At 31.0% G+C, this 13,415-nt stretch overlaps 1 protein-coding gene across 1 annotated transcript in view; it reads right to left on the bottom strand.

Moving 5' to 3' along the window:
• The window catches only part of tei (teiresias), a 129,405-nt gene extending 117,879 nt beyond the window's left edge, over positions 1-11,526 (bottom strand). The window contains exons 1-2 of the mRNA XM_035078025.1: positions 11,411-11,526; positions 10,614-11,014 (exon numbers count right to left, since the gene is read on the bottom strand). Of these exons, the coding sequence (XP_034933916.1) occupies positions 10,614-10,707 (94 nt within the window). The 5' untranslated portion in view covers positions 10,708-11,014; positions 11,411-11,526. The remainder of the gene's footprint in view (positions 1-10,613; positions 11,015-11,410) is intronic.
• Positions 11,527-13,415: the final 1,889 nt, after the last annotated feature.

The following is a 13,415-nucleotide window of genomic DNA, read 5'->3' as shown; positions in this document are numbered from 1 at the left end:
AATAAGCTCACGATAGCACCAAGAAGACTGTGTGTACGTGTGGATTTGTGACAAAAGCTCTTCTTTTGCATCTATTTCAAAAAATATCTCAAGTAATAGCTGACACTGAGTTATTTTACCAAAATCACTTTCTCGTTTTTATATCTTGTCTAGTTTTCCTAGCTACGCACAATAGCATGCCAATGATGCTTTTCCAATTCTACCAAAAGGACCAAAGAGGTCTCAATAAATTGCTGATCAATTGTTCCTTATTTCTATTCTTCTTGATAGCATGCTTTATGTATGACTATTGTAAAACATGAAATAAAAAATACCAAAAAAATTACATTGTAATCGAAAAATTTTTATCAGTAAAAAATGTACTTTATACTTGGTCGAAGCTATTTCTAAAGCTTACATAATTTTCCCTGCTGATAGTGATCATTGTAGTTTCTCGAAAAAAGCAGATATATAAGAATGAGAGATAGAAAAATATAAAACTACACCAAGTGAGAGGATGAAGAAAAGAAAATCAAAGATATAACATCAACTGAGATTGCTTTTGGCATGTAGGTATAGATGGAGTACAGTTTTATTTGAATTTAGATTTTTCTCGTATGGTAGTTTCCAAGCTTCATTTACACTTGTTCAAATTTGGTGAAAAATAGACAATTGGAAGACGAATAAAATAAGCTGGAAGGTCGATGAAGAGAAGATGGTAAATAAAAACCAACGTATTCTTGTCTTTATTGGTTCTCCAAAATATCTCAATAAATTTCCTGAGTGCTCTAGTATGATTGAACCTGAACTTTATCATCCTTTTATACTTCAAATTATGTCAAAAAATTTAATCAATTCCACTTAAAATTTCCATCACTATTAAGTGATTTTCAAGCTTTTCGATTGATTTATTACAAAGACCTTTTGGATCGTTCATTTTCCAACCTGACCCTCTAAAGTACAGTGAAGATCTTCCAAACCCACCAAGAGAACCTGTTTTCTCAAAAAAGAAAATTATTAGAACTTTCTGAGCTGAAAATTTCAGCTTCATTTTAACCTTTTCAACCTACATTAACTTCAGTTCACTTCTTTCAACCTCAATCCAAGTTCATCTCAATCTCTACTACCACAAAATCTTCAACTGAACCTCGTATGATCCTCTACAATCTCAACCTTTTCAATCTTTCTTTTAAAAAATTGTAAATAATATTGGAGTAATATTTTTTCATTTCGATTGATTGATTATTGAAAAGAACTTAAGTACTGAATAAAAGTCATATTCATTCAATCATATTATTCTCTTTCCAATGTAATCAAAACTAAATCACATATTTGAAATCATTCTCAACAGATTATTTATATAAAAATGAAAAGCAATGATTTGATAACAAAAAGCTGAGTTTATAAATTTTCATAAAACTTAAAGGGTGCATTTATTTTAGTGACAAAGAATGTAATATTATAAAAAAAGAAAAGTATCAAAGAGTAGTATTGGTATTTTGTCAGCGGTTTGAAACATAAAATGCAAGTAAAACTTGTGACACCAATGTGAATAGACTGGTATCATTTCCATAACTTGGAATAATTCGTAGATTGGTAGGAAAAGTTGGAAAGGAAATAGCTAGAATACGGTCGTAAAATAGCTGACATGTAAGAAAATGTATATTGACAAATGGCGGAGGAATAGGGAAAGACGCGAAATTGTGAAGGAATAGAAAAAAGAAAAAAATAGAAAAGAAGAATAAGAGAAAGATGAAAAATCTGTATGGCATGGCAATAAGAGAAAAAAGATGAAAAAAAAGACACTTTAGTTGGCAAGAAAGGACGACGAAGCATCAAGACATGCCGTCGTTTAACCCCCACTCGGTCACTCGTTCATCGTGAGATCGAGTTCGCCTATAGCTCGTCCAAGACGTAAGGAAAAATATAGGAGTTTGAACCGGCGAGAATAAGCTTGCAGCCATACGTACACCCTGGAATAATCTCGAATCTAGATCCTTGGTTCCGAAGAGTTAGGTGAGTTATCGCACCGACTATCTGCTCAACCGGCTGGATTTATTTCTATAGCTACAATCTGCCGTGAAAATAAAGTATTTTCAAAATATAACAGAGAGAATAAAGAAAGACCTCCAGAGCACATTGCTGATAGTGTCGATTCATCTTCTTATTTTTTTTTGTTCTACATCAAGACATCAAATATCTCCCATAGTCAATTAAAACTTTTCTCTTATCGAATAAAAATAATTTTTTCTCAGCTGAATTTGTTAGCAATTAAAGATAATGTACGCCACAATTTATATTGGAAGAAATGAGCATGAAATGGCTGTGTTTTTTTTTAAGAGCCACTTTAATTTTCATTCAATTTCCGAATAATGGTCTTTTTGCAGCAACATTAAGTATCTATTACATTTATTTTTTAGAAGATAACATTACTCCTGAAAGCAAATATAATTTTATCGACTTGACAATTGATTTCAAGTTTAAAAAAGTATATAATTCATTGATTTATATTGATCATTGTATAAAATAATTATCTAGGTAGAAAAATTATCAACTATTGATTTAACAAGTATGTTGTTTTTTACAAGTGTCAATTGGATCCTGTTCTGCATAAGTGTATCAAGCCACAATACTGTATAGGAGAGGACACGAATGCAAAACAGAGTCCAATTATGTTCACTGTTTTCAAATCGTTTTTTAAATTGCATTAATATTTATAACGTACACTGAATAAAGTAAATTTTGTGTAACCAGTTTCATTACTTGGACTTTTAAGAAAATCAATTCTCTACTGAATAATAAAAAAACATCAACATATTTTTAATTTAATATCAATATGATGATATAACTAAATAATTAATCTTCGCTTTTTATTTTAAAACCATAGCAATAATTCAATTAAAATAAAACCATTGGTAAAAATAACAATGGACTCAATACTGCTGAAAATAATCCAAAATTATTGTACTGGCATCAGTGTAAATATATTAAAGTCGATTAAGTACTCTTTTTTTATGTATAAATGTATTGCATGTATGTGTACTTTTATGAAATGATTATAAATTTTTTTTTTTAATCTCAGCTTTTAATAATGAATTCATTAATTTTCCACAAAATATAAAAAGAAATTAGAAAAGAATATTTTTAAAATATCAATTTCGCTCATTAAAAAAAAAACATGATTCCTTGTAATTTAAAAATCATTATCTACATAATAACACAATAAAACTAAAATGAATTCTAGATAAAAGATCCCAGAGATATTATTTCTTATAATTTTCTTGCTTTCAAGAATTTTTTTTTTTTATCCCTATCTTATATGATACAGCAGTATCGATTATTAGTTGCACATTGAGTTATATTGAAAAATTTTCAAGCATTTTTTATTTGAATATAACATTACAAGCAAGAACTCATTGTTATATTAAACGAACAATGAAGCTTATAGGAGTGTAATAATCCTTCTACTGAGAGTATAAAAAAAAAATGGAATTTTTTTATTGGAAAGATAAAGATGAATATCAGGTTACTGCAATATAGCTTTTAGCCTGATACTGCAGCAAATCTGGAAACCAAGCTGAATTTTCGCTACAGTACGATCGGATAAAATAGATTGAACGTTTTGTTTATGCAAATCTCCTGTTACACCACCCAATGGTTCAGACCGCAGTGTCCAAATCCGCCAATTCTATTTGAAAAAGAAAACCCTGCACAAGCAATTTAACACTGTCCTCGTGATATTCCATTTAAAACTTTTTTGATTTACTTACCAAATATATCAACGTATTTTTTACTCAGTTTTTGGAATATTTTAATACTAATTTTTTTATACATCTGCCACTGTTAAATTGGATGAAAACTGACTTTTTCCTATTTCATTTGTTTATTTTACTCTTTTCACTCTTCTACTTTGTCTAACTTTACTCTAAAATTTTTTTTCTCTATTTTATTTTAGTTTATCTTCCTCGAAACAACAAAGCAACTCTAACTTTTCTGCCTGCTTGAGAATAATAGAAACGTGAGGAGACTTGTTGGACAAGCTAGTGATAGTCGATCTGCAAAGATCGATTTTCAGCTAGTAAGATAAGACAACTTAGGTGGCATTTTCAATTTTCTTCAGGATATATAATCATTCAAGACTTTCTACGTTTGCATCACGTCTTGAAAAGTAATACTCTTTGTATATAACAATATCAAAAACTATTATTCGTAGAATGGATTTGCAACATGTGTTTGGCATTGTTAAATTTTCATGTCCATTTACCTTCTATTTAAATGCATTGAACATATTTTCAAGTGTGTTAAAAATGTCAACATGTACTAAAACAAAACACTCTTATGATTTCCAGATCTACAAATGCAATTATCAAAATTCATCATTGTCAATTTGTGAGTGAAACCAATACTTTTATCATCACCAAAGTGTGATGAAAAATGCGAAGAAAGAAAGAATATAAGAAAACGATAATTATATAGACATCATCTCTGAAAAAGGATTAAAGTGTCAGGATTTTTTTCGATAAAAATTAACTAGAAAGAATCGATCAATCATGACCAGTATGACAGTGGAGTAGTAGGAAGTAGGAAGTGGAAGGTCTTCCTGACCGCAGGAAGGATCAACATCGTAGACGACGACAGTGAAAACGGAAGGGTGGTAACCACAATGTGGATCAGTTGGTAATTGATTGGACGCCTAAGGAGTAAACACTTGGTTATTGATCGATGAGTTAATCAGCCCTGTTCAACTTTACCAAGAAGATACCGAAAGTGCTCTTGTCCCTTGCTTGCTTTCCTTCCACTACTTACTAGACTCTTGTGTCTAATGACATTGAGGATACTAACTTTCGACTACCAATCAAATTTTCCAAGCTATGGAACAAAAAAAGGAAAACAAATGTAGATTAAGTTATTTAGATAATAGTTAACCTAAAGAAGAACAAAAATCTCCAAGACATGGTCTGATATTTATTGATCAAGAAAAAAAAATTGCCAGATAAATAAATTGCAGGATAATAAAATTATGCGCCTCCTTAATTCCTATTGCCTGGTGATAAGGAATAAGTAGTCTGCACGCTGATGGTTTTTCTATACCTCTTACCCAAGCACAAGAGGATTTTTCAAAAAGCTCGTTATCAAGAATTTCATTGTTCTTTTACCGCCACAGAAAAATAAGAGCCGTCGCCAGCAGTAGCCACTAGGGACGAGTAAAAAAAAAAAAGAAAAGAAATCCGTAATTGCGGCAAATCACTTGGAGTACCAGTCAGGAAGGGGCAACAGAAAACTGGGATAGCTATTAAACTATCTTTTTCTCTCCTCTCCTCTCTTTTGCTCTTTCTCTCCGCTGTTCCTGATGACCATTCTATGGTTCTAGCACCCCCTTTTATCCTCTACCACCCTCTCAAATCCTTCCTAACTGTACAATATTGCTCACCGCAAATCGGTCGACATTGTGAACTCTTCAGCTTTCACTTCATTGAACACTTCAATGTCTATCCTCCAGCATTCCGCTGATCATTTATTGATTTTATTTCAAATAAAAGGCAGCAAGTAAATTCTGTTAGTGTAATTTACTTAGTTTTTTTCTAAATTTCAATGTTTACTGAAACTCAATAAAGTTAAGTACAGAATGATGATAAAGAAAAATGGAAAAAATCACATTATCAACAAGTAGAAGCTGGTTATTTTGTAAATGGAATAATCTCACATCTGCAGCATGCTGAAGTCTTGTTGAAGCCTCATCAAGTTTTCTTTTTTCTCTCTCAATGACTCTTACTTTATCTTTCATACTCATCATTCTTGCAACTAAATAAAGTTGCAGACGGTTTCCCTTCAACTTGGCCCATGTCAAAGTGTAGCGTAATTGAGTTAGTTGAGTAAATTCATTGGCGGCTGCAGCTAAAAGACTACTGCATTTTTATGTCTACTCTCTAAAGTACACAAACTTACTTCATACTCTGCACGCGACTTGAAAGCATTTATAGCGTACTTACTAACAGTTGTACCCTGTTATGTAACCATATGGTTTCTATTGCTAATAACAAGTATCGTTCACCAACTAAGTCTGATTCCAACGACTGTACCAATGTATGAATACTAATTTACTCTTATTATACTAAGTAATAAATTTTTATAAAAGCCTACTTTAATTAAATTATTTCATTAATAAAAGATCGAGTAAACAAATGTTAAAGGTTAGTATTTGAATGCTTCATGAAATTTCTTCAATGTCCATTTTATCATTTTATATAATGTGTTGAATGTTTCCGTGCATAGCTACTGTTGAAATTTAGCCAACCTAATAAAATATTAAGCATTCAGAGTAGCTAATGAATAAAAGTAAACATTCAATTATTTATTTCTATAGCTAAAGTGTTTTTAAAAATAAATTTAAATGATATAAAAAATCTAGCTCCAAGTAATTCATATGATGTAGGTAAACTAATGGCCGAGACCATTATTTGGTTTGCGGGATGCAATATCGGAGAACGTGAACGCACAATTGTTCAACCGCGTTGCAGTACACATCATAGGTACAGGACATCATAGGTCAGGCGCTATTACGCATACGAGCATGAAACATTCGACGATTAAACGGTAATTCGAAGCGCGTGACGTAGAATAGTTGAAACGGTTTGTGCTTTCGTGGAGTTGGTTATAAAAGTGAAGAGACACAATCAACTAGCATCACACAAAGAGCTGAAGCTAGAGAGAATATGAGAGAGAGCAAAAGACACCAAGTTGGATAAGCGTTCGGAAACTCATGTTCAACATCAGCTTCACACTGATGTAGCTAGACAGTACCATTGCTTACCCATGACGATTTAACGAACTCATCCGGCTGTAAATGTAACGATAGTGTCCAGTCCATCCAGATCATTGATTCTTACACCAACCACCATTACAGTTATGTCTATTATACTGTTCTCAATTCAATTCATCCACGGAAATGGTTGGATAAAAAATTCTCATTTCTTATATCAATTGAATTTCTCAGTATTATTTATTTTATTATGTTCAAAGATGTGAACTAAATCTTGAAATATTAAACAAAGCTTGCTGAATGAATTGAATTGAATAGAAAAATATGGACAGCTTTAATCTACTCATTTAAGTCGAGACGTAAAGAAAAAATTGAGTATCATTATATAAGATGAAATCTAAGAACATTATCTCTTAGAGTTAAGCAAATGGTAGTTCTTATTCTGTTGTCACGATTGGAGATATTCTTTTACTACACATTAGAACATTTAATGACTCATGAAATATTTTATGATAAAACAGTAGATGAATAATCTTAAAATCGTGGAATGGAGTAAACAAGCCAATAGCTGAATATCTAAGTCATTCCTAATTTTTTAATTGTACATCTAAAAGTTTTATTCTAGAGGAAACGATAACATCTTTATTATCATTGATGACTGTAATAGAAAGTTAATTTATTAATAACTTGATATATTCATTTTCAACTTTAACTTTTCATAATAAAAATTTTAATTGATTATCAATACCATCATGGTTCCAGCTTTATGTTCATCACCTAAAAAAGTTCTACATCTAGTATCCAGTTGATTTCATGTCTCTGTATGACTTTACTTCTGATCCAAATGATTGTAAACCTGTTAGTCAGGCCATAAATATTTAATTTATTATTGTTTCATAGCAATTTTTATTAACAGATGTAAGATTTAAGTATGAGCTATAAAATGATCCAACTGTTTCATAAAGTGAAGATATGGTACACCCATTCGATTTGGTATTTAATATGGGCTTGTTGTTTTCTTCTTTATGTCGTAGCAAAGTTTTCACATTTATCCCAACTCATCCAAGTCATTGGATTGTATCAACCTGATGTTTCCAGCGTCGATTGCGCGTAAAGCAAAGGCAATAAAATGGAAAAGACATACTATATCTTAAAGTTTTATGAGAAATTATTTGAAAGCACAAATTCTTAAAACTGCAAATCTCTTTTAAGAAATTTTAACCACTATTACAACAAAAATATTCTAACTTTAACAATCAACTTTAATGCTTCTACTTCAATTCTTTGATGTGATAAGTAAGCTTAAATCAATGATAACATTGGTATTGATGATTGGTCCAATTAATTATATTGAAGAATCTTAAAAAATAAATTAATGTGATTGAAAATATCTAATTTTATCATTATATTATACTGTAATTAAATGGAATAATAAATTCCAGACTAATGATGATAATCATACAATTCTCAGCCAATGGCTTTTTGAATGACATATCATTCACTCACATATAGCATATATTATTCAGATTCACTGAGCAAGAATAAACTGGTACTGGGTGAGAGATAAGCGAACATTGGCATAAATACTACTTGTTAATTATATATAAACAACTCTTGAATTTATAAATCAATAAACTTGTTAGCTTCATCATTTTATAGTTATCACTTATATACCATTACCATCACCGTTTAGATTTTGTATTCCGTTTTAGCTATCACTGAACAAAGTCTAACAGCATTTTTAAATTTTCCTTTGATTATTATTCTTCTCACTTTCATTTTCATAATAAATATTTTGTTTTCTTCAATTACTAATTGAGTTAAATATCTATTTAAAAATTTTTTACCATTATTCAATCATTCCAACAATAAAAAAAATATCTCCATTAAACTGACTTTCATCTGAATGATGAATATTTCTTACAATATATTGAAAACCTACAAAAAACAATAACGAAAAATTCTACATGACATTTTGTAAGCATTATCAATCTTTTTCATGCCATGATAAGAACACAGGTGAAACGAGACTTATTATAAGAAGTCAAGAAACCTTTTTCTCCATGTACACACAGTCATAAGGATTGAAGGAAAATAAAGGTATAAAATTAAAAAGGAAAAAAAAGGTACACACATATGTGCTCGAATGAAAAGGTAAAAAAGAAGGAGAAGAAGAACAGGAAGAATGAAGATAAAATTCACCAGTAAAATGGAGAGAAAAAAATAATAATTGTTATAATGACAATGGATACTCTTTTTCAAGTTTATATAAAGAAGTAAGTAGTAAAGTTGGGGATGCGATAATACTGCCTGGCATGAAAAGACGAAAGACAGAAGAAACAGAATAGGCGGAGATTTTTTTTAATAACAAAGGAGAGCAAAATCCGTAGTCGTTTCTTTGGCCACACAGCTATACCAAGAACGATTATATAGTTACCACGTTCTTTGGACACATTTACTGAAACGTTTTCAGATATACCAGTGCACCCTAATGCTCTCACAAACCAAGTAAAGAACTAGCCATAACACGTGATGTTGTCGTTTTTCTCCAATGGCTATTTATATACTTCCATTTCACTAGTCCATTTTGAGTTTCTTCAACGACTTATAACATTACATTTGATACTACTCTTATCGATATGCATCATTACATATATAAATCCCTTGTATGTATATATATATGCACTCATTTATCAGAGAAAAGCAGGTATTACAAACATCAATCTCATTCCAAAGAGCTTTGAAGCTTATCTGATTTTAGATTAGAATAAATTTGCTGCTGTTAAATAGAATGTAGTATTTAACGAACATCGAATTATAACTGTTTTAGCCATTATTGAATGTAGTTTAGCAATGACAATGTTAATTAAACATAACACTTGTTACATCAGGAACAATAAAAACTGGCTATTAATTTATTACCCACAAGAGATCTGTCAATGATCAATAACATGGTCTCTTGAGGATAATTTCAGATAGAAATGATCAAAAAGTTATTTTAGAACTAGCTTTTAATCATATGGATTAAAATCATTAAGTAATTCTACATTATTATCAAGCTCTTTTTAGAAATGTCTCAGCAAAGCTAATCACTGAATAAAATTGCTGCTCCAAAAGACAGATCTGTTTTTAAAGTTGGAAAAAACTGAAATGTTAATGATTCGAATCATTTAGAGCTTTTAGGAAGAAAGGCCATTTCAGTTAGAAAGGATGAATGTTTCTTGCTATTGAAGCTGAACTCAGGATTAATATAAAAACAGATAAGTATCAAGTAAACATTTTTCCATCTTCTACTTTTTTAATAAAACATCATTATCTTTGATATACTTTCATGCTGAATTTTCACAGCATAATTTTATTTATCAAGCATGATGAGATGTTGGAGATAAAATGTGCTATTTAATATAAAAATTAGGTTTTAATCATTATTGTTGATACTAAGTTAATTTTATGTTTCACAATACCAGTTAAATATCAAAAGAAAGACTTATATGACCTATTATTGACTTTTTTTTTCTACTATTGCTTTTTATTGGACATCGTGTATCAGTTGATTCATTTTGATCTCCAAAAGGTCAATAGCAACCGTACGATGTGTTATAGTTTTTTCAACAATCACCAATGTTTATGCTATTCATCAACAAATTATTCTCAAACAATTTTGATAATTGGATCTGTTTTTAATTTAATAAGCAATGAATAATAAACAGGTATTGTTGATGATATGAAAGGGGGATTAATATCTCAGAGAGAAATTAGTTGGAATACTTGGCAGTAAACCTAAATGTTCTAAGTGGTCATGCCAAAAACTTGAAGACGTAAACAATCGGTGTGACATAGAACTACAGATGTTGAAAGTAGTAAGTGAACTTACGCGTCGCGCCGGATGTCTGGAGCAGCAAGAAGATCGAGAGAAGTGCGCCCACGAGGGTTGTGGTCAGGAAGAACGAGCTTGAGCCGCACCCCATCACGGCATCACTACTAACTTCCACCGTTTTGGAGTAGTTTCTCCGTTCCACTGATTGTGAACTGACCAGCCTCCTCACACCCACTTTCCAGTTATAATGACTAATTAATAATACCTCTAGTGCCCACAACTTTACAACTATGATAATTATTCACCACTTTTTACATTATATATATTTTTTTAATTTTTTGCATTCCTATGGTATCTTTATCTGTACATTTTTCTACTTTTATTTTAGCTATTTTTTTTATATACTACACAAAATTACCACTTTATCTTAATTTGTATAGTTTATATTACTCAGATAACTGTTAAATGTTTATTTTAATTAAACTATTAAACATCATTGTAAACTTAATTTTGAATGAATACAGAAACGTGTTATGTTGATCAGATAGAATAGCAAAAAACAAACAAATTAAACTGACATATTGAGAAGTGACTAGATGATATGAAAGCAGAATTTTAAATAATAATCAACCAAAAAATAAAAAAGCTATAGAACAGAAATATTATAAAAGATTTATGATCCACACGATTTTCCAGCTAGATGAAATGATTCATTCAAAAGTATATAATCTCCAAAATGTTGCGATAAAATCACTGAAAAAAAAGAATATCAACATAAATTGGTTTCATTTAGTTGAAGCAAAAAATCACGTGAATTGTTTTGATGAACACAGTTTAAGTGTTTTGGAATATACCGAAGTGGATAAAATAACAGCTGGGATAAACAAAGTAGTCGCGTCCTGGACCAACGTCGACTTCGAGTCGGCTTTGGCAACTGAATCATCGAGTACTGTTGGACTTTGGAGGACTACTACCAACTACCACTACTACTGCTGTTACCACCACTTTCTTCACCACCACCACCACCATCACTACTACCACCACTATTCTACCCTTGCCTATTACCCTTTGCCTCTTTTCGTCTCTTCACCGCTTGGTCCATAAAATACCCCATTTCATCCCCTTACAGTACAGTCGTACACACGCTGGCACCCCTAGCATCCCTCATGCAGCCTTAGTTCTGCGCACCTACCAAAGTGCTATACCACCAGCCAGAGTACCTACGATTCTCTTTAATATCCAACTCACGGTCACGCGCACTACCTATACACACTTTCATCTGTATGTACTTTGTTGTACGGAAAACATTGTCAGTATGTCAGTAATTATCTCGGGTGTCAAATGCAATGGTTAAAAAATTCCAGAGGTCGAAAAACATAAATCCATTTGTTCATTGTACTAATTGAAAGTCATTCATTAAAATATAATGTTTGTATCACTCTGAATAGACTGTGATATGGTTAAGATATACAATGCATATTGTATCTTACAATGAGATTGTTGGAAGCTTTGACAAATGAGCTTGTTACAACACAGGTCATCATGAGACCCTTGATGTCAATCAAGACAATAAATCCATTCTTTATTTATATTACTCTGTCTCAATCCTACCTCTATTATATTTCTTCCTATTGTTTTTATCAATTTATTGACAATTTTATTAATATTAACCAATTATTTTATAGCTATGATGTATATTAACTGTAGGGATTGAAATTTTTAAATGAAGTTCATTAATTGTTTTCACTTATTTACAGTCAACAGCAGCTGCTTCATTGTATGAAAAAATTTAAAAGCTTCTTTTATAAAGTCGATGAAAGAAGTGGAAGTTGTATAAAAAATTATTAAACAAAATAATTAATGAAAAAAATAATCATTTTATAATAATATAGTCATCAATGAATACTTGAAAATTATGGAAAGTTACGTTCAAGTTTCGCTAGTAATTTTCGAAGGAATTTTAGGTATTTCTATTTAATTATACTAAATTCTCCAAGTTTCAGTGTTTTCTAAAAAATATCAGAAATACTTCCAACTATAATTTAATAGAAAACTGATGATAGATTAAAAATACTCGACTTATTCCCATTTCAATAAGAAAATTTTATCTTTGTCACGTGCTCTCAAACCAGAAATAGTTAAAAAGAAGGATTAATGTTTTAAAAACTGATGGATGAAGTGTAAAAAAATAGCCCTGTCACTTTACTATCAAGAAGTGTAATGAATAACCGCTGAAGGGATATGAAGAGCTGTCAAGAGAATGTAGGTTGAAATCACACGATGAGAAACGAGCATTTGAAATGCCTTGCTCTTGACTTGCCTGAGGCTGAATCTCACTTTTCCTTGTCCCCTTAGACTTTGATGGACCAGTATGCTAGTCTACTCTCTAGTCTCATTTGAGTCCCAAACGAAGAGAATGCGCAGAGCATACTTCCTCGATTATCAGAGTCAGTGTTGTCATGGAAACAGACGCATCATTCTCACTTCTATCTCATGGACATGACCAGTATCATACTGGTTTAATACTATCTCTATCATATACAACTTACCAACTCATTGCTATACTAAATAGACTATTTACATTAGATTAACTGTGACAAATGATGGACCAAATAATTAGAATGTCTACAAATTCAATCATTTAAAAAAAAATTCATCTCTTCTAGCTGTCATAATGTTTTATTGTTCAAACATTGCTACCAAGCTCATCATCGTTAACTTTGATGGATATTGGAGCTTATTAGCATGTTTTGAGAACTAATTTAACCATCATAACTTTCTAACAACTAGCTAATAAAAGCCTCATTCATCAATTTTAATATAATAATAATAATTAATACCAATTCAATAGTTGTTGAT

The sequence above is a fragment of the Chelonus insularis genome, unplaced genomic scaffold (genome assembly GCF_013357705.1).
Source record: "Chelonus insularis isolate UGA/USDA-ARS -01 unplaced genomic scaffold, ASM1335770v1 contig_150_pilon, whole genome shotgun sequence".
NCBI lineage: Eukaryota > Metazoa > Arthropoda > Insecta > Hymenoptera > Braconidae > Chelonus > Chelonus insularis.
Note: the sequence above shows the minus strand (reverse complement) of the source record. Positions and strands in the feature narration are given on the sequence as shown.